At 48.5% G+C, this 22,354-nt stretch overlaps 1 protein-coding gene across 2 annotated transcripts in view; it reads right to left on the reverse strand.

Annotated features, from left to right (window-relative positions):
• ASTN2 (astrotactin 2) overlaps window positions 1-22,354 on the reverse strand; it is a 426,223-nt gene that overhangs the window by 245,032 nt on the left and 158,837 nt on the right. For both annotated transcript variants that reach the window (XM_064523655.1, XM_026113784.2), the window contains 2 exons: window positions 17,768-17,914; window positions 3,525-3,692 (listed from right to left, as the gene is read on the reverse strand). In XM_064523655.1, the coding sequence (XP_064379725.1) occupies window positions 3,525-3,692; window positions 17,768-17,914 (315 nt within the window). The remainder of the gene's footprint in view (window positions 1-3,524; window positions 3,693-17,767; window positions 17,915-22,354) is intronic.

Here is a 22,354-nt window from a genome sequence, read left to right on the forward strand (position 1 = left end):
GTGTGGATGTTGGTGCCCTCTTTGAAAAGCTCTGATGAGCTCATACTTTGCAAGATAGGGTTGAAATTTGTCAGGGGGCAGCAATCATTTAATTAAAGAATGACTCACACTGCAAAGACACAAGGGAAGGCAAATTAAGGTCAGGCAAGCACAACATATTTTGGCATTTCCTAGTGTTTCAGAACCACAGTTTTCTGTGTGGATTATTATTCATAATGAAGTAGTACTTGGTGGCTTGAGTCAAGAATTGGCCCATCAGATGCCCATAACAGATGTTATATGAAACTCAACCCCAGAAGAGTCTTCTGTCCTAGGAAGGGGTAGGAGTTGAGTCACACCAGACAGTGCATAAGCGAACCAGTGCCCTCTGATCACGTGTGCCATGAGCCCTCAGCGCTGCCACAGACAAAGACTCCTCCTTGCAGAAGTGGAAGAGGTCTGCCTATACCTTGGAGGCGAATTACAGCAAGGAAGCTTTGGGACAAGGCTGTATTTACACTGCAGTGGCAAGTGGCCTCTAAGGGGAAGACTAAAGTCAAACTAGCTGCCAACCGGCTAGAGCACCTCAAGGCTGGCCCTGCTGGTGTTCGCAGGGGGAAGCTTTCAGGGCACTTGTTCCCCAGACATGAAGAGCCTCATACTCTGCGCAACCGCATGTCTGCCCAGAGGTGATGAGGCACCTTTCCTCCCCGCTTTGGTTGAACTTTCAAGCACCACCTGCTGCCAGGCTCCTTCTCCTGGATGCTTCACCCAGCCCAGAGGGGACTGAGGGGAGGGGAAGCCCCCAGCATCCACTGCTTGGGATGCTCACGGAGACTATAAAATTCCTGGATAAGGTAGGGTGTCAAAAAGACACTTCCAAAGGCCTAATTTTCAGCGGATGGTTGCTCAGCTCTTCATAAAGTTTGGAACCCCTTAAAGGACTCTCAGAGTTAGGTTCTGAAAATCAGTAGCCCCACCAGCCTGTGCTGCTCTACCCCTGAAGAAGCAGCTGGCATAGCAGGGAGAAAGATTTTGCTTTATCTATGTGCAAATTTCAAGGCTGGAAGAAAGGGGGAAGAAGCTGATTTATAAATTTCATCTGGGGCACCTGCCGGTTCAGATCCCGGCTGCTCTGTCCTTAGCTCCGCTCGCTGGGCTGAGGGAATACGCTGGCTCAAGGCAGCTCACGCAAGGCCCCGGGGAGAAAACGCGCATTGCAATATGTCGCGTACTGAGCTCTGCTGCCCAGTATGCACTGGTGCTTCAACGCCTCCAGGGCGGCTGGGGCTGCTTCCTCACTCTTTCTGGTGACTGGTGACCCAGTGACATCAAGGATGCAACAGACTCCAGCAACAGGCTGAGTCGTCACCACCCCGGGCTTCTACCACCAATGCACCGGGTACAGCAGAGAGGATGGAGAACAGGGAAGGGAGCTACAAAGCAGCCGGCAAGGTAGGGATGTAGCGCAGTTAGGATGTAGAGCAGAGCACCTCCTGGGATAATGAGCACTGCAAACCAGATCTGACACATCCTGCTCAAGCGTGGGGCATCCAGCAGGAGAAACAAGTGGCTCCAGCGAGCGGGAGGCACACGGGGAGCAGCAGCTGGGCAAGTATGTCAGAACAGCAGTTTTAAAACAGCACAGACTGCGTGAGGATTAAACTAGCTTTTTTTAGTGCCAAGGATGGCATGGGGCTTGCAAGCAGAGCTGCAGGGCTCGTTCCAACTGGGAAATCACATTTTACCTCCATACGGTCTCCCCGTGGTTTCAGCTGCAGGCAGAATTTTTTTCTTTTCTCCTCCCCTGAACCAGGGATGGGTGAACTCATATTCCCTCTCCCTCAGAGGCAGCTGCGTATCATAGATGCCTAAAATGATTCTTCTGCATTAGGACACCTGGAAGGGAAGAGCCTTCTCCCTGCACCCTCTCCATCTGCTCAGGTGGCTGCTCCCCACCACCCAGCCCTTCTGGGGATCGTAGGCGATACGGAGGGCTTGTCTACCTTGGAAATGCAGTTAGGATAGTTACTCTGCTTCAGCTATGCCTGTCAGTGTCTCCAGGCAGACAAGCCTTCAGAAACCAGACTACCAAAAAGGGAACACTGTCTTGACCACGAAAACAGATCTGTGACAACACGTATGGTATTTACGTCTCAGCTGAGAACAGATGGATGAAAACAGAGGTTACACCCAGTCCACACCTTATTCATGATTCACAGCTCATGATTCAGGAGGATTTCTTCCTCTCAGGACACCATGTATTAGAGTAACAGCCCATGGCACGATGGAGCCTTCTCCTCAGTAAGGTGTCCCTCTTCAAACCCACTGACAAAACCAGCAAACAACATCCCTCCTAGCAACCAGAAAGTCTCACACACAAACACAGGTAGCAGAGAAACTCTCACTGCCAAAGGAGCAGGGAAATGGCCTTCATGGAGAGCCAGGAGTTAACCTGAGAAAGGTTTATCTGCAAGCAGTCAGGACCATTTGCATGCTCTTCAGATGCAGAGCATGCCAAGAGCAACAGGGCCACTTCTCTGTGCCCCGCCACGAAGGCAATGGCATTCGGAGGTGAGGCACTGGGGAGCAGCAGCTCTTCTCAGCCCTGCAGGGGCACCACAGGCCCCTCACTACGAAAACCCAGCACAGCCACAGAGCCACCTCCACACACCAGGGCCTGCCCCCTCGTTATCTGCACCAGCTGAGATGTCACCTCACACGAAACGTCACTTGGCCAGGGTCACACACCTACTCACACATGTATTTCCCACCCCGTACCCACCCCTGCCTTATTCACTAACTGTACGTTTCTTGTCTTCTGCACTCCTGGCTCGCTGCAGACGTCAGAGCCCGGTTTCTCACTGCACGACATACGTGGTGCCCGGACAGCGCAGGATTGCGGGTGCCTGTAGCTCCCATGGCGTACCAGGAGCGCATAGACCAGGAGGAGAGCACAACACTTCTTCGGCTGGCCCCGCATCGCAGAGTCCCAGCACAACTGGCTGCTGCTTCACAGGCTATTGCTTTCGTGTGCAAGCAGAACACGCAAAAAGGTCATTTATAGATTAAGAAAGACAACATATCTTGAAACTCCACAAGGAAGGGCTGGAGGAGAGATCAAACCTAGGTCACATCAGGCAGAAGCACTAACGAGAAATGCCGTGCTCTGCAGTGGAATAGTTTAAAAAAAAAGGGGGTGGGGGGAGGGGACAGGGCTAAGCTCACGATTAGATTTGCCAGCCTGGACAGCAAGATAGCCCAGTTTATAAGCAGCTAAACTCCACACACCTGCAGTCCTTCCAGCCTTGCCAAAGAACAGATAGGTCAACTATTTCTAATCCCCCTCCTGGCACACACCTTCTTAATACCTTGCTGATGGGGGTCATCACTGTATGACCCTGCTGGTACCTTTCAGTCCTCTGTGCCTAACAGCAGGCTAAAGTATAGGTAAACTAGGCGTGCATCGAAATACAGACACACCAACTTCCTCCCTCGCATCTCCAAGCTTTGTAAGGTCTTCACTTTTCCCAGGCCTCGCTCACCTGTCTCCTGATCGCAGAGTTGTTCACAGGCATCAGTGGTCCTCTGTCCACAGAGATCTCTCACCCAGGGGGAGGTGGCGTTGATCTGATAATAAAGGGAAAGCTTGGCTGGATTTAACCAGTCGGAGATGTCCAAGTAGCTCCCCTCACTCACCACAAAGCTGCTGCCTGGAAGGTGAAAAAAAAAAAGTCCTTAGGCAAGTGTAAGAAACCAAAGCATTTTACATGAGGAGGAAGAAAAGATTTCTTAAATAAGGCACTGAAGAATTCATACACTACACAACAGAACTTCTGAGCGAATGTCTCATCATTTCCCATCACTGATCCCATAATCTGATCTGTCAGTCCCCAGCACTCCTCTTCCCTAACATGTATAGTACCAAAGTGGGGACCATTCCTACAAAATGCTGTGAATTGGACTAGGAAGGCCAGTTGTGGACTTTCCTGCCCTATCTGATGGATTATTCAGCCATTTTCACCCTTTTTTCCTGGTTTCTCTTTCAAGGCTGCTGTTAAGAAAAAGCATTTGTCCCAATATCAGAGCAGTTCTACTTTTCAGGAGCTGGTGTAAGGCCAAGCTCAACAAAATAATACTAAATTCACCAATATTCAGACCCAGAAAACTTCAGCTGTCTGCACAGTTCTCTCCATGCCAAAATGCCCCAACCAGTGGTCCGTCAGCTGGGACACTGCTCTACCTGAGATACCTCCATACTACCAAGTATCCCAAGATACTGGATTTGATTCCCAGCTCTCTGCAGAAATGCGGACAATTACTCTGCTCTGTGAGATCGGAGCATCACTTCTCCAGCTCACGCGGGTGGTGTCCAGGAGACACTTGCATTGTGGATCGGTGCATTCATATGCAGTGGCCACATGTGCTATTCCCACCTCATTTCACTCACGGTGAGTGGACTGGCCAACACACTTCTTGTACGAGAAGTCTCATCTCAAAGCAACTCCCTTGCTTTCTCCCTCCTGAGAGTCAGAAGTGAATTCCTGCCAAAAATCTTTTCTTATGAAATCTTACATTTATTTTGTGAAATGTATTTTTCCCCACTGGCATCTGGGAATATGCATCATCTAATTAGCCAAATAGATTTTCAGTTCAGCCCAATCATTTCCTTATCTAACATCTGAGGCCCTGCTTCGCTCGGGGGATTTTGCAGGCACAGAGGTCCTCATTAACTCTGATCTTCAATTACATTGATTATAAGACTGCCTCCATAATAGTGCTGCACAGATCAGAGGGGAGCCAAAAAACCTCTGCTCTTAAGTGGTGTTTTGCAAAAGTTACCAGGGTAAAAGCCTCTAAAACCAGGGGGAGAAAAAAACCTTCGAAGAAGAGTGGGCAAGGTGAAGTGTCAGATAGACAAGGAGGTAACAGGCATCCTTCCATTAAGTGCTAGGACTTCAGTCACAATTTGGAAGCATGGGCAAACTTTGCAACTAGCATCTGAAACCTCAAATCTTTCTTAAGGATTACCCAAGGATGGTAAGTCTATAGATCCACGGCCTACTTTCATGCAACTTGAGAGCTTACATCACTTAGCCAAGGACTCACTTTTCTAAACACCACATGACTTTTTAGCTCAATGAAAGCCAAGAGACTTAAAAGCAAACAAACACACACACAGCAGCAACTACCCCTTGTGAACCTGCTTGAGCGCAAACTACTGAATTCCTTTTGAATGAGTGTCACTGATGCTTTAGAAGGAAGCAGCCCTTCTAAACCTCATCCTGCACCATGCTATCCATGCAGAATATAAAAAAGTGGAGCCCGAAGTCCAGCATTCAAGCAAGGACCTCATTCCACAAGTGTTGAGATCGCAGCACCATAAAAATCTGAGCCCTAATTTGGGCACGTCAATTTGCATCTTTTATGTTTATACTGTTTATACACCATAAACACATGCACAGATGTATCTTTACACTCATAGCCAATGGAGGTGGCAAAACTACTTATTGTACAAGCAAATGAAAAGCAGAGACGCAGTATCCAGCTGTTTCTGGGGACACAGCAAGGAAGGAGCCTCAGTCACCAAGGCTGCATGATACAGCTCAATCGGACACACCTTAACAGTAAATTACGGGGTAAATCCCACAGCACCAGTGGAATCCATCGAAACACTGAGCATAACATATTCTTTTAGAGCCAGGTAATTTTTTCTTTTAATTCTCATTCTTTTCCATGAATATTTAAAGCTATCCTTAAATACTAATGATAATTACTACTGATTTATTTTACCAAACGGAAATGCATCATGCACCCTTTGAGGCTGTTTATTATTTACATATATAAATCTATGTAGTATCCTGTCAATCTTCATTTTGTATTTTTGGAATTACCTAATAAAGAGCGAGGCTCGAGGAACATGTCAACACATTTTGAGGCACGGATACAAACAACACCCTCTGCCCCCAAAGGCTGAAAAGCAACAACACCAGTTCACGATTGAATTGCTGCTTAATGAACCCCGCTTCTATTTAAAATATGGTCAGACTGAAGCTAATCGAAGCAAATCAGACATGAAACACTCGTATAATTAGTATTCATAAGATGAAGGTGACTCAAAGTGGGCCGGGTGTCCTGGCATCAGGCACCCTCTGTGGAGGGGACCCGTGGTCTGGTGGGCGATGGACGGGGCAACTTCTGGAGCACCCTTCCAGCCCCATTTTCTGAGCTCTGCTAGGAGGAGAAAGCAGGTTCGAAGTGACCTACCAGACTTAAGGTGCTGATGCCAAATTTTCATTTTCTTTGGAAAACCCAGCCCATTTGTTGCTGGGAGAGAAGTATATATATATGTATAAAAGAAAGAGACAACTATCTATTTATGGAGCCATTTTATAAAGCAACGTCAAAACGGGACACCCAGAGGGGAGCTGATAAAACTTTTTTTTGGCAGAAGACAGAAGTCCAGTGTCCACATAAAGCAGGATGCACTTTCCATCAGATGGCTTGAGCCATTTTCTCGAGCTGCTCCTCACCTGCAAGCTGCAGGTCTGCAGCCACGTAGGACGCGGGGTGGGACAGGCTGGCCAGCCCCAGGTGGAATTTGCTTTGGACTATAAAGCACAGATTTGGGGAGCCTGAAGTAATTTGCACATTGATCAGGCTTTGCCATGTTATGTACATAGAACAACCTCCCCCAAAATACCACAGTTATAACTGAAAGAAAACAAATGATTTTGTCCTGCTATTTTCAAGATGAAATATTTAGTATAATTTTAGTAAGTCTGATTGAAAAATCACCCTCAATGTTAAAAGTTAAAACAAAAAAAGGCATTGCCACCAGAAGCAAAAATGTTTCAATCCCAAATCACTGAATTCAATGCCAAATGGAGGCATTTCCACTTGAATCTGAGGAAAAAAAATTGGGAAAATAAGAAGTTTTGGTTAATTGTAAACACTTTCCTTTCTTCCCAGGAGGGAGGAAGGAGAGGAGATTTTCCAGCAAGGAAATTTCTCACATCTTTGAAGCTGACTGTGTCACAGCTCAGACGGGTAAGAGTTTCAGACATCTTCACAGATATTCTCATCACTCTCACACTTCCTCAAAATACACACAAACAAACAAACAAACATCCCAACCTTGATCCTTCTTATAGCTTGCCTAAGAAAAAATAACAGCAAAAGGAGTTTTACAAATATTTTGAAAGCTAAAATTCTGAAGCTTTCAAAGCCTTTTTACATATATTTTCCCTTTATTTTCAAAGAATGGATACATATAAAACAGCTTTCGAAAGCCGCCAGCGTGCAGTTATCAAAAATATCTCGAAAAGCTGAAAAGGGGCAGACTGAACATCAAATCCTTTTAGAAACTATCCAGAACAAACATTTTCTAAGCCAGAGCCATTTCAAACGCCTTTGGTTTGTCAGAAACATCAGCCAGATGTGTTTTCTCCAATGCGCAGGCTTTTAATAAATGCCAATAAAAGAGGGCAGAGCGAGGGGGACGCAAGCACCCCGAGCGGCTCCCATGGTCGGCGCAGAGCCGGGGCACCCCAGGAAGGTGCAAGCTGCCCTCTGCAACTGCTGCTGACCGCAGGCACTCGGGCGAGCAGGTGGCAATTCGAGATGATAAACGTTCATACGGTGCTTTGGGGGAGAAAACCTCCCAAAGACATGCATGAGAGATGGTGCACCCAAAATCAAAATCAAAATCGCCCTGCTGCGAGCGCCCTCCCCTCCGTTTGCTGCACGAAGGGCAAGAGCCTCCCATTCAAAAACGCAGTGAAACCCCACATACAGGATAATATTTAGGGTCCAAGGTAAAGTAACCACCAACGTGGCATCAACCAGGTGAACAGAGGAATAAAACAGCGAAACCTCTGAGCTTGCAGCCCCCAGCTCCCCGTGACCCAGCTGCAGGACAGACGTCCGCTCCGCTGCCTGCACGGACAGCAAACATCGCAGCACGGTGGCACCGAGGCTTCAACACGCGGCGACGTCCAGCCTCGACCACATCCCAGCTCCGCGAGGACGTCGGGACATTGTTTTGTTTGGATTTTTGCATGTGTGTGTTTTTCCTCCCCCCTTCCTTCCCCGATTCCGATCAAAGCCGACGCCGCTCAGACAGCATCAAAAGTTCACGTCTCTTCTCCGCGGGTCTCCTTCAAAGTTCAGGGGAAGTGCTTAAGCCTTGACAAAAGAAGCTTGAAGTTTTGACATTTCAAAAATCATTTGCCAGAACAAAACAGGATAAAAAAACAGCTCAGAATAGATATTTAACAAGGGAAAAGAACAAAGCACCCAAAAGGCAGCCAAAAGGATTGGGCTTTCTTCCTTTCTCTCCCTCTCTTTTTTTTTTTTTATTTTTAAAGGGAGAGATCAAAAATAATTTTTTTTTGAAGAATTTCTGTTTCTTCCTCCCTCCATCCTTTTTGTCTTCTTTGGTCCATTTGCTCCATCTTGGCCAAAAAAACTCCTTTTGATCTAAAATTAATGTTCTGTGTTTGAATGCAATGGGAGGTCATACCACAGGTCACTCTTAATGCACCCACCCCAGCAGAATCAAACAATTACAACCCGGTTCCAGGATTATTCTGGTTTTTTTTTCCAAACACTGCAGGGAGAACCACACCTCCTGCTCCATTCTGTAGGACTTCTACCTACACAGCATTACCCTATTCAATTCCTTCAGAGCCCTATTTTTTTTTTCTTGTTCAACTTGAAGGAACGTTTCCCAAAAAGGAAATTCCTCCCTTATCAGCTCTCTCTTTCCAATCCTTGCACCGGAGAATAAAATATTCTGTTTTTTAAATTTGTTTCAGGAATTTCAGATGAAGAGCCAGACAGGTTCAATTCCCAGGACAGACATACACCGACCTAAGCGAGAAAACGGGGCTTGGTGGAGGATTGTATCCACAGATTAATGCAGTGCTCAGCTCTCCTCCCCCTCTCCTCCTCAGCTCCAGACTTGGCAATTATGGAATTATTTTGCCTCTTCAAATTTGAATTCTTAATTCTTCACTCTAAATTGAGAGCAGGGAGACTATCACACCAGGTTCAAAGCTAAGATTTCAACTTCATCTTGCTTTTCAAATATTTTCTCTTGCAAATAAAGGTGAAATGACTCAACCAAAAGTTAGGTTGGTAACTTTTTTAAAACAAGAGAAGTTTACACATATTCCTTCCTCTTTCGTTTATTTTTCTGTTGGCCAAACTGAAGCCACCGTGAATCACAAGTGGCGCTTGGCTCCAGGCTGTCTTTCGCTCACACCAGCGCTCCCCGACCCGCAGCGGCTCACAGCCTGGGACCCCGGGGGTTGGAAACATGCTCAAATCCACACGTTTTTTACACGGGCAAAGCAAATTAGTGATAGAAATCTGCATGTAATTACAGTTAAGACTCAAACCATCTTTTTTCTGTGGGAGGAGCAGGGTTACGTTTTAATCATTAAATGGCACTTTCTTGATAATTCTCACAGGCTCTTTCTTTGGGTTTTCTTGGAAACACGTCTAGCTTTCATTAGGGCAGAACTTCCAACAAAGAATACGCATTTATTTAATTTGATATGCAAAGTGACTCGTCCACGTTTTCCAAAATCCAAGTGGAACCAAAACACTCGAGTGCAAACATGCCAGCAGATTTGACTCCTGCAAGAGACTTGGGCTAAACCCCCGCTCCCCGGTCAAATGAAGGGATCCTTTGCCTCCTCTCCGCCAGGCACCATCGCACTCACGCACGCCTGTGACAGCTTTAGCATGCTTTTTGAGGTCGTTTTTGAAGTGCTTTGTTGAACAAAAGCAAAAAAAAAACTGTGAACTGCTGTTGGCGGCCAGCTTCGCTCTTGCTTCTCCTCTCACAATCCTTGGAAATGTGCTCTAGGTGACCATGCTTGAGCAAGGGGGTTGGACTACATGATCTCCAGAGGTCCCTTCCAACCTCAACCCTTCTGTGATTCTCTCTCGGCCCTGCATGCCGGCAGCCCCAAGCTTGGCCCCTGCCTTGTCCCTTAATCCATGTCCTCCAGGTCCGCTCCCTGCACAGGGGCCAGAGAGGGCAGGCAGCCCCTGGGAGAGATGCTGCAGGGACTGCAAGATCCAGGATGACTTGGAGGAAGACCCAGCAGTCAAACTCCCAGCAGCCACGATATCCCCCACTGTGCTGTTAGACACTATAATTGCACAGGTGTTCATAATAACGTGTTCATGTCCGTGGTAGGCATTTGAGGCAGCAATGGCTAAACCAGAAATCAGATTCCTAAAGAAAAGCTTCTACTTAATGCTCAGTGTCTCCCAACTCCCACGCTCCAGCCTGGGGCTGTTTCTCCGCTATGCTCTCTAGATGTTGGACAAGAGTTCAGAGAAACCCAACCTAAATCTAATCCGCAAGGTATATGATGGATGAGGTACAATAAGCTTTAAAAATATATATATAAAATGTTTGTCAGTGGAGGAGTTTTTCGCCCGGCACCAAGACCAAGCATCCTCCCAGGAGTGCCAAAGCAGAAAACACAGCAAAGCTGGCAGCACGTGCAAAGTTAATAAGCCACAGGACCAAGGCGAGCCAATGCCTACTCATCAAGAGATCGTACATCAACACTACCGCTCGTCAGGGGAATTAAAAAGTGAAATACTATGTTCCTAGCTACACAACCTCAGAAAATGCTCTCTGCATTGCCGCAGTTATTGCTGCTGCAGTTATCCCATGTATTCTCATTTGAAAGCAAATATGGTCCAAGTCAGCTTGCAGGGACTGACTCGCCACCGTGCTGCGAGCAGGCCAGCTCTACTCCTGGGGGTGGGGGTGCCAACACGCACATCTCTCCATCCCTCTTCCCAGCAGGTTTGTAGGGTTAGCTGGCCAAACTGCCCTCTTCCCTCACCATCCCTCCCAAATCAGAGGTTCGACCACGTTGGTCTGAGCTCTGCAAGCTGGGAGATGCAGCTCCCCATTGCTGCCGAGTTCAAAACCTGCCTCCCTCAGGACACCATGACTCCCCGCTCCGAAGGGGCCCCCGCCGACACCATCCAAATGTCAGCGTCAATCCCTCCCCTCGCTCGGATAAACGGGACAAACTGAAGGCCACGGGGCTGGTGAGGCGGCATTCGCGCTTGCGGCGTGGGAGCCGGGCCGGCAAAGGGAAGAGACAAGCTCAGGATCAGAAGCCTGTCACAGGAACGATAAAAACATGATGTACTTCAGCCTACCGGATCGTATTAGTTCTTCATGCAAGGAGCGTTCGCGCCGCAGAGCAGTCTTGGAATCCCTTTGATCCAAGCTGATACAGTTTATAAATTGATGTTAATATTTAGAGTTCATATCTGGTAATGCTGCAGCCATTTGCTCACATTTTCTTGCCAGCCGAACAGGCGCCAGCACAACAGCGAGCTGTACCGCAGACACGGAGGTGACCTGCTGATTAAGAGCTGATGAAATTAAACACAATCTGCAAAGCCGCCCCTAAATACAGTCACCTTACCAGAAACACGCGGTGTCTGGGTCAGCCAGGCTTGACACCGACTCTGAATTGGGAATATATTGCTTCTGTTGAAGCACTGACACAGGTCTCCATGCGGTGAAACAGGCGTTTGTGCAACAGAATGGCTCAGGGTTGAGAAAATAGCAGAAGAAAAGCCTGATTTAAAGCCAGGCAATTCCTTCTATTGATTTCAAGGGGTGTTGATAAGGTCCTGACCAGCGAGGGAGCCTGGGACTCCTGTTTGCTGGTGGGGAAAGCTCAGGCAGATCCCTCTGAGGTTAGACCTCCTTCTCCATCCTTCTGGATTAAACTGAGGGTGCTTCATTTGTAAAGCACACAGCACGTCCAGCATTGCTCTAAAAGCAAGAGCACGAACCTGGGCCGGCGAAGCAGCCAGTTCCCCAGGTCCTGGGCTCGACTGCTCATTTTTATGCACCCGCACGCACAGCACGTGCCAAGCGCGCACGTGGGCAAACGTCTGAGGAAACAATCTAATGCCTGGTCACCTCTGAGGGCTGCACAAGATTGAGCAGGAGATGTCAAAAGCAAACAATTTAAAGCAACAAATTTAATTAAAAACAAAATGAGAAGTTGTTGAGAGCCCAACAATTGCAGTCAGCAGAGCTCAGTCAATCTTCGGGGAAAATTAACAAAAGCTGCTAATAGCGGCATCCAATTCCACCAGCGTCGTGGAGGAAACAATCAGGGGGGAAGGAAATAAATAATCTTCAGATGAAACAATTACTGATCAGCTGCGTGACAACCACCGAACGTCAGCATTCAGAGGGGGAGAGGCAGGCGCAGCAAGCTTAAAGCAAGCCACAGGCACGGCTTCCTCCAACGGCCGTCTTACCAGACGGTGCAGGCTCAAACCCAAAGCGCTGGCTTGGGCTTGCAGGGTCTTAACGTGGTCTTGAGTGGCAGCTCGGTGCTGTGACTCCCTGTGCTTGAACCAGCTGGGTGCCAGCGAGCCGCTGCACCTCGCCGGGGCTTTGCGTGGATGCAGGCTCCTTGCTCTCCTTCCCCCTTTGCTTCCAGGGCAGACCGGAGGTGCTGGTGGTCATCGTGGGGAGATTTATCCATGCTTGCAAGTAGGCTGAAGCTGCACTGGTAGAAATACCGGCGTTGGGCTGTTTGGCCAGGCTGGTCCAGGGCAGGAGCTCTGCTCCCAGCTGAAAGCGGAGGCTGCTGATGGGAGGCCAAGGCCCACTGGCAGGAAAGTGGTCACGCGTGAGGTGGCTTCGCTCACTGACCTACATACACCACGAAGTGCAGAGACCAGTGACGGTTAAGACAGAGGGATTAGCACATTGTCTCTGGCAGGCGTCTCCAAAGAGGAGGCACGGAGGTTGCGAATGTTCTGAGAGGTCTCTGAAGGGACAGAAACCTAGTTTATGCCCTTTCCTTTATTTCCACTTATAAAACAAAGCCCTACAAGCCCCTAGCTAAATGTAGCTCTTCCTTCCTTCTGTACGCAACAGAGGATCTCACCTACCGCTCCGACTAAAATATCCAGATACAAACATCCACCCACATCATATATAACCTCGATGCAGGCTGTAAAAATGGGAAGCTTTAATTGATACTATATTTCAAACTGTTGTGCAGCAAGGACACACTCCAGGCTAAGTCCTCCAGGGTATCTTTCCCCAGCCCTGCTTCCTCTGCAAGCAGCTCCCATTGCCTGCGTCTCTACTTTTTGAACGATTACTCACAAGAGAAACACTACTGAGTGCACAGAACTGAGTGGCCGACGCGTTCATAAGGGGTTTTATTGCTCAGATGGAGGGGCTCTCTATTCTTCCCCCCTTACCACTGCAAATTGTTCCTCTAAATAACGCATTACTTTTCCAAATCCTCATAAAAGCTACTACGATCCTTCCTCTAATTTGAACCTGCTCTGAAATGGTAACGGTACCTTCTGCTCAGCGGGGCGGAGGCTGTCCCTGAGCTCCTGACACGCAGAGGAAATCTCCGAGAGGACATTTCTGTCCCCTGGCGGGGCAGCAGTGGCTGAAGGGAGGAGAAGATGCTCAAATCATTTTGGGATGAAAAAAAAAAAAGAAAAAAAAAAAGAGATCTACCCCAATGTGGAGTAAATGGGGGCACGGGAAGGAGAAACCCACCCTCCCCTGCAGACCATGGGAGATCCTGAAGAAGCCGAGGCCTCCCACCCTTGCTGGTTTAAGGCAACCACCTGCACCTCTCGGCAGCCCGGAGGGCTGGGACGGAACCGGTGCCTTCCTCTGCCCCCAGCAGCCCTTTTGCCGAGCGCAACAAAACCCCCCGCGGCAAAGCAGCCTCCTTTCAGGGCATCCGACGGGAAGCAGCACAGGCACAAACCGGTCACCAGGCTCCCAGCCTTCCTGCCGGCGAAGAGCATGGCAGCTTGTGCCAGGCTTTTATGGATTTGGCTGCCCTGTAAAATGAAGACAGAGCAGCTGTACAAACCACGTAATAATTGTTCAGAGGGGAGGGCGGGGGGGGGGGGGAAGCCCATCAAACGAACAAAAGGAAGAAAATGAACCAAGAGAGAGAAATAAGGGCAGTGGAGAGAGGCTGGTTATTAATATTGCGGGTTGTAATATATTCTCCTGGCCTTTGCTGCCAGTTGGCTTCTGGTTCCTAACCTTCCCCCTTCCCTTTCCCCAGTGTGCTCAGGAGCATTTTTTTCTAACACCATTGCTTGCTCTAGAGGGGGAAAGCTGCTTCCCCCCGAGGCTAGAGGCATTTGGTGGGTTTCTCCCCCCTCCCTCCTCTTCTCAGCTTGGCTTTGGATCCTGGCTGGAGCTGACTTGCATCTATTTAAAGTTCTCTTCAAAGACGAGCCTTCACCTGCTAGGAGAGGGATTTCTTTCAGCCTCTGTCTTTGTTTGGCTTTTCCTGCAGAGGTGTTGGTAGCTTCTCTGCTTTAAAATTTTCCTTGGCTACCGGCATCTATTGATATACTGCATAGCAAAAAGGAATTAGAGGGTATCCTTCTCTCGTGCTGGAACATCTCAATGAATGCGCCATCCCTGCCTTCTCTTGCAGCCTGGCCTACCATCATGCAAAATACAAAAGAGCATAGCTTAAGGAACCAGACTATTTAAGTGCATGGCAACATCTACAAGACATGGAGTATACGGTTAGGTGTCATGTGCGAGGCTGCTGTAAGCCGGAGATCTCTCCATCTGGGCTGGAGAAATTGGCTCTGCTGTTGCTTAAATCACATGATGACACTCGTACCAAACCCCTAGTTCAGAGCTGTTGCACATGGGCAAAAAGCAGGTTTAAGTGGATGGAAATGAAGCTGTTAAATCACCGGGTTAAGGTGATTTAATTCCATCAGTGAAGGACTCCACAGGACAAGCTCTACCCGCCCTCTGCAAATAGAGCCCTGCATGGGAAAGCCATGAGAAGGGGTTGTGCTCTCCATCTTCTCTCAGCCCCCAGGGCTGGCTCCTACAGCTTCTCTGCACAAAAGGGAAAATTTCTCTCCTCCACTCCTCTGCCTTTCAGCAAGCACATTAAGAGCTGTCATCCAAACACATCATTCAGCCACTGACTTTAAACGTCGGACTCCATTGCTCCCTTTGCAAAGCAAAGAAACCAGTAACAATTCAGACTGGAGAAAGACCAAGTACGCAACACTTGGTGGTGACAGGGTGCCATTAAAATTTCCAAACACAGCTCACTTCTGTGATCTTCTTTAATGTTTTATAATATTTTGCTGTCAGTTTGGTGCAGTCTGGGAATTTGTTGTTATGTAAAAGAAGGGACGACTTAAAGTGTTTTTCTCTTCCCAGACGAGGGACTCCATCATTGCATAAAATGATGAAATCTCAGTAAAACTCATAGCCACTGCAAAATGTCTTTGCTGCTTCTATATGAAGAATTTGACTGTTTCACATAAAAAATATTTCAAAAGTTTTTGCAGTTTGTAATTATATTTTACAGTTTCATTACAAAGCTCATTTTAATTCTTCTCCGAACCATTTCCACCAGTCCTCTTGCCACTTTCTCTTTAGAAAAGTCATTAAGTCAGGACTGGAGATCATCCTATTTCCCCCAGTTTCAAGGATATTAATTTGTTTTATTGGTATTTCATTGTCGTCTCCGTTCGAGTCTTCTCGGTATTTGCATAATTTGCACTGCCACCTCCTTCCTGGCGACAAGCACACTCAGCTCCCTTTTCACTTTAATGCTATGGAGTCACATTACATTCTGTTTTATTTTATTTTTCAAGGATACAGTGTCTTTCTGGGGTTAGAGCTGCAGCCCAGGAGCAGGATGCCAGGGCTCCTGCCTGCCTATCTATGCCGCTGACTTCCCGTCCTCTTTGACCTTCAGCAAATCACTTGGGCTCTCTCTGTCTTGCCGTAACCAGTTTTGGGATGGGAATGATATTCCTCTCCCAGCTGAAGTGCTGCAGACTGAGAGTTAGGTTTACACTGAACTGGTCAGCACCTGGCTCAAAGGGACACGATCCTGGAATAGCCTCTGTTTCCCAAGTGCAAGAAGAGTTTCTGCTCTCTGGTTGTTCGGAATGACGATCTGTGAAACCTTCCATAATATTTTTTTGCAGACTGGACAATATATACATGTCTTTTAAAAACAGTTAAAGACACCTCTTTCATGTCTTCTGAAGCTGAAGTTCAGTTCGTCCAGTTTGAGACCAAAGAGTAGACCCTCTCCTCCTCTTTTCTTTAAGGGTCAAAGTTTGACTTCTGGGTTATCTATCCCGAGATTAGGCAGCAATTTCCAGAGTTAGCAGCTAAGAAGCGTTCTCAGGGATTAGCGTACAGAAGGGCTCGTGCCCCAGCATTGTTTGCACAGCGATATTAACCCACTGGCTGCACAGAACTTCATTCCCATCAGCATCGTTGCAGCTGCAGCAGAGACGCGGGAGTGTTTAATGAGCTGCCGCTGTGGAGCTGTTGCCGGTGAAGGTCTGCGGTAGGGCTGGGGAGAGCACGTGCTCTATCTGCGTTATAGTGCAGGGAACTTCCTATGAATTCATACTAAGGCCAAGGAGAAAACACTCTTATCAGGGCTGAGCCCCACTTAAAACAGGCTGGAGAATTCCTCCCCATCACAGGGCAATGGTCTAAGACCCTCTTCTTTACACTCTGCTGCTGATACTCTGTCCCAGCTTTTTCAGCATCCACCTCTCCCCAACACGTTCATTCCCCCCGGATCTGCCCTCTGTCCTGACACCACAGCCATGGACAGCCCCGGGCTACACGGGAACGGTGCAGCCAGCCACCGCTGGCTGGTGATGCCCCAGCAGCCGGTTACGCGCTGGGCTCTGCACCGCGCACTTCTGGCAGAGAAAAGGTGCACCCTCAGCATGCCCCGAGCAGCGAGACACGCGCAGGAGCTGAAGAATTGGAACCGACTGAATAATGGGCCCCGTCTGCAGGAAGAAAATGAAATTTGCCCTCATGTTACTGAAAACTTGCACTTGACGCTCACTGCACATTATGTGGAAAAGGTCAGTGAAACACAACAAACGCGAGGAGCCCAGTTGGAGAAAGCAATAAATAGTGACAGCAGCCCTTGTCTAATTCTTCAAAGAATCTCTGCCTTTGCTCACATACTAACAATTTCACTCTCTACACAGCTAGAGGGGTCTGGGACAAACAGCTTTGCTCTTGCAGGATAGGAATACATCTGTGCAGTTTCCCAGGGCTCATCAGCAAGTTCAGAGAAAAACAGGAATACCCATCAGACACAAACAATAATAATAATAATAAAGACACAATTGAGATTTCTGCCTCAGGTCTACAGACATTCATGCTTAGCTCCTCTGAGAAGAGGGATCCCTCCACCTGAATGCAGAGGATCTCTGGAGCAAAGGCAGTTTCCCATGTGAAATGAGTGTAAGGCCACCAAGTCTGTGGATGTGGAGACAGGGATGGAGAGAGACAGATAGGAGCTGAACCATACCAGCACTGAAAATAGAAGTGCAGCCTAAAAGGACAGCCTTCCCCCTTCCCAAGATGACCTGCAAACCATCTTCATACATTCCTCACCGATTTCTTGCACCATGGCACAGATTTCAGGGGAACAACACTGGAAAATAATGTCGGGCTGCTGACATCCAGACAGACGCTGTAACCTTCATCTACACACTTTGCACTGATAAGCTCATGCTGGGAAGAACCCCCCTGAGGACTAGGAGGAAAGTTTACCACCCATGATCTGGTCCCCCAGGGATGTTTATAAAGCAGTGTCTCAGGTAGGTTTGAAGTAGGCTGCAAAGTGAAGGACTCCCACGTCCAGAACAGTCCTGATGGGGCGAAGGGGTCTAAGTCACCGGAGGGTCTTACCATCAGCAATGAAGTGCTCTGGTACGTGAAGAGTCACCTTCACCGTCAGCGGGCAGGACAGCTGGGAGCCGCACACCATGGCCAGGATGCAGGAGCTGACGGCAATGAGGGTCAGAGCCGTCTTGTTCACGGGGCTCTTCATCGAACCTGGAAGGCAGAGAGAGTGGTGGGTATGGAGAGCTGGCAGAGCGGCACTGCCCAGCAAGAGCAGGCAGCAGCCCAGCTCAGCCCCAGCTATGCAGGGCAGCTCAGGACAAAAAGAACTAACTGCATCAGAGGCTTTCTTGGCCTCTCTTCATCTCTGCACATCCACACACATCCCAGTGGTCCCATCACCCCAGTCTCTGGGATGTGCCACCACTGAAGTGCTTCACCCTCCCAGTGGGATTGCAAGGCAGACATGAGGGAAACTGAGGCACGGAGCCGGTGCAGAGACCTGGCCAGAGTCACAGAGGAATCAAGACTCAAACCCAAGACTCGCACCCCAGCCCAAAACTCCAAGTGCTGAGAACATCTCCTCCCCGCCAGCCTCATGACACCTTCTCTCCCCCGCTGACCGCACTGCAAGGATGAGGCCAGGCTCATCAGTGACTGATGCTGCTGGGAGGACACCCCATCTCACCGTGCCTCAGGGAAGAGCAGGCATTTAAAACCAGTACATAGCTCAGCAGCATTTAAAGAGCTTCTGAAGTCTTCAAACTCCAGCTTCCCAATCACATTTTCTTTGTTTGATTTTTTTTTTTTTAACAGTCATGTTGTTTAACTCACTGGGTTACATCAGTCTTGGGACCTATATTTTCCAGGGGACCTAGGAAACAGGCATTCATGAGTGCCCCACATAGATCTGCTCCCTGCCCTGGTCTCAGAGCTGGTCCCTGGAAACAAAGCTCCCGAGAGCCATTTTTCTGACAGGATCCCACAGCAAAGCAGCAGTCACTTTTCATCAGCCTTGGTTTATTTGTTGAATTTTGTCAAGTCACAGAAATAATCAAGCCAAATCTAAGGGCTGCCTGTATCATGGTACCATTTACTTTGCTTAACGCCAGGAAAAATCTACATCCGTAGATTCTACATAGCACCAGTGAATGTTAATTATTTATACATATATATCTAAATATTCAGACATCACACAGGGACTACAATGAACAACAAAGCAACCTACAGAGCCAGCTGCTTTTTATAGGCAGGAGATACTACCCAAAAAGTTTCATTTTGTCAGTCACAGAAGCTTACGGTATCGTCGAAACCCAGCTCACAAAAGGTTTCTCTGCAACTGCTAGCTCAACATTTTCTGACAAGAGAAAGATAGCCTCCGAAGCAGGCCAACTTGGCACCGAGAGATCCCAATCCTTGCCTGACACCCAAGTGATATGCGGCTCAAGCTGAGATTGCCTTCCTCCGCCTTGAAGGCCACCTGCCTAACAGCAAGGATAAGGGATGACTGTGCCTGAGAAATAACCCAGGGAAGGAGGTGCCCTGAGGCTGGGGAGATCCCACCACCCAGCTACTGGCAACACACAGCTCCAGCAAAGCCCGTTGGATAGCTTTTATTTTACCGTATTTCTTTTGTAATTCAAGCAAACGGAGGTAAGTGAAAACCGACATGCGAGCAAGGAACTCAAACATCAGCAGGTCCTGCCAGATGGGCAGTGGGTCACGGGAAACCCTTGCAGCACTGTGTGGCGTTAAGACAACTGAATCAGGTCAACTACGGTCTGGTGGGCAGACCAAATTGCGAACGATATAGCGGAAGGAAATGAAAATGGGGAATAAAGACAGGATTTTTGAGAGAGACCTGGTGGCCTCAGGGGTCCAGAGGCTCTCACTCAGCACAGGCCAGGAGTGAGCACTTGTCCCTATGAAATATCCTCCGCTGATATGGTGACTGTGACAAGCCATCCTCTGGTCACCTCTCTGCCTCATCAACAGGTCCTCACTGCCCATGAAGGGACCATCTCAGTGACCCCTTTTCTTCTCCCCTCCCTGCCAGTCTTGAGCTGCAAAAGGTGGCAGCAGCTTCGAGCAGCTCATCCCCAAGGCTATCTAACCCAACACCTTACATCAGCACCAAGTTTTACTTAATGATGGACACCTCTCACCTCACAGCCAATTCCCTTCTCTGAGGTTTGGGAGGCAGCTCCCTGCCACCTGAAAACCATCCGGGGAGCACAGAAATGCCAAACAGAGAGCACAGACCTGCAATTAGCCCGAGGTACTGCACGGGCTGGTAAGGGACAGCTCCGATGACCAAGTGGACCTGACTGCATCCCTCCTCCAAATTCAGGGAAGGCAGTTATTTATTTTTGGAACCTAATCCAGCCATTTCCCCCTTGCTCCCTGCCCTCACCACTTGCCATCTCATCAGCAAAGCGAGATTTAGAAAGCATCTGTTCGAAAATTGAACAGGAAATACATCCAGCAAGTTAGTGCTCAGGCGCTTCACCTTATAATCTGAGCAATTCCAGTGTTAGAAATACCGGTGCCAAGCAGAGAATTCACGTGCAGGCTGAGCCCACGACACCACCTGCGTTTTACAGGACAGGCAGGATGCCCAGCAAAAATCTCCTCTGCAGTAGGAAGGAGCCTGCGCAGCGGATGCTCCTGCTGGCATTTGCAGGACAACAGAAGAGGCTGACGTGCTGAGAAGCACTCCCATCACCCTGACCAACACAAGGACACAAAATGATTATTTATGAAGTACTTCTTACTTTCTCTATGAGTGCATCATCTAAACCTTGCCACTCCTATTCACAGCTTTTATCACTGATCTTGTGCTCTTCGCCTTGCTACGCTCTTTTTATTTCCCACCCTTTACCCATACAGTCAGCATAAGCCAGAACCTCCTCAGGACACAAACTCATCCTCTAGTGGGGCATGCTGTGCCCAGCACAGTGAAACCCTGCTTTGGGCTGGCGTTACTAATGCAAAAAAAAAAAAAAAAAAAAAAAAAAAGAAAAAGCTACAATCAGGATAATTGGACACAATCAGATATACAATAGACTAGAGAACACTGAATTTTACCATTATAAATCACCTTGCAATCCAGGGTCTTAAAGTGCTTTGCAAACATTAAATCATAAATCCCTTATGAGTTAGGCGAGTATTATCCCCTTTTTACAAAGAGCCTGAATCACAGGTATGACGGTAGTTTTCACACCACTTTGCAGCACAAGTGCAGCCCAGGTAGACTCTGGGAGCCCCAATCTACCCCCATCCCCTCCCCACTAGCCCCATGGGCTGCTTCTTTCTGCGTGACTAAGAGGAAAGGGGGCAGAGGAGCTCGAAACAGCAAAAAGCCTAGTAGAGTTCACTGAATTTGAGTTTGGCTGCCCAAGGAAAAGGACAATGTGCTACAAGCCTCATGTAACCACCTTCCCAACCCCCTGGCCTCCATCTCCCATTCATTTTCATCACATCTCTAATTCTTGACCTCTAGAATGGCCTGAAGCTGGCTTTGACCAACTGAACCAAAACAACGGGACTTCTGCTCGAACAGAAATCGGATTTCCCGTTTGGCTCCTTATTGCTCATGGCCAGCTTGCTGCCAGGGTTGAAGGGAAGCTATTAGAAAAGCAGATCCTTCCCTCGCTCTTTAAACAGAGGGACATTTCTCTCATTTTCCATCCCATCGTCTGCTCTTCAGGCCACTAACGCTCTGGCACGAGCACTTCTGCACTGTGTTTAAACACCCATCTGGAGACAAACAGCTTAGTGCCAGGCCTCTAAAAACACAGGCAAGTGTATGCTTTACAGCCCATTGCTAACTAAACAAACCTCAACAGGCTCACCAGGGCTTCGTGTCCTGGATGTGAAACAAAATGAGGACCTCCATCTCTGTTCCAGGGAGTATGCAAAACCATCTCCCAGCTGATGATTGACCAAACTGACTCATGATGCTGGAGACCAGAGCTTTGCCCATGTGAACCCTGCACTCTCCATTCTCCCCTTCCAGACTCAGGGCTTCTAAGGTGTTTAAATTACAAATCTGCAAACTCTGTTCAACTGAACAGGCTGGCATCAAGCTTGTTCTTTACCAAAAGGAGGAAGCCAGGGAGGAAACGAAAGATGTTAATGGATGGATGCTAGGACTGAGGAACCCCCCAGGCCCTCAGCGTGCAGCTCCCCACGACCGAGATGGGGCACTGCATGGTCCAGAGCAGCCGAGCAGCAGCGTTGCACTGTCCGCAGGGCACGGCTGAGACCCAGCTTGCTCTCCAGACTCCTCTGCTCTAATAAATCCATCATATATTGAGACGATCTCGCTCTATAGATTTTCAATTAAACAGCCTTGGCTAACCTGACGCGTTTTGGACTGTTTTAGCTGACTCGCAGCCCTGCCGCAGCCAGCAGGCATCTCCGAACGCTCGGGCAGGACGCGTTCGCCGGGCCCGGGGGAATGCCGAGAGCCGCGGTGGGCACCGAGGAGGGGCACCGCGTGCCCTGCTGCGCCGCCGCCCGCCCACGCCGGAGGAGAAGCGGTCAGAAGCAGGCAGCAGGACACATGCCAAGGATGAATAATAAGGAGAAATAACTTCTTTGCGGATCACGGAGAAATAACCTCTCCCTCCAGCCTCAGATTCCCAGTTG

This window comes from Dromaius novaehollandiae, chromosome 20 (genome assembly GCF_036370855.1).
Source record: "Dromaius novaehollandiae isolate bDroNov1 chromosome 20, bDroNov1.hap1, whole genome shotgun sequence".
NCBI classification, from domain to species: Eukaryota; Metazoa; Chordata; class Aves; order Casuariiformes; family Dromaiidae; genus Dromaius; species Dromaius novaehollandiae.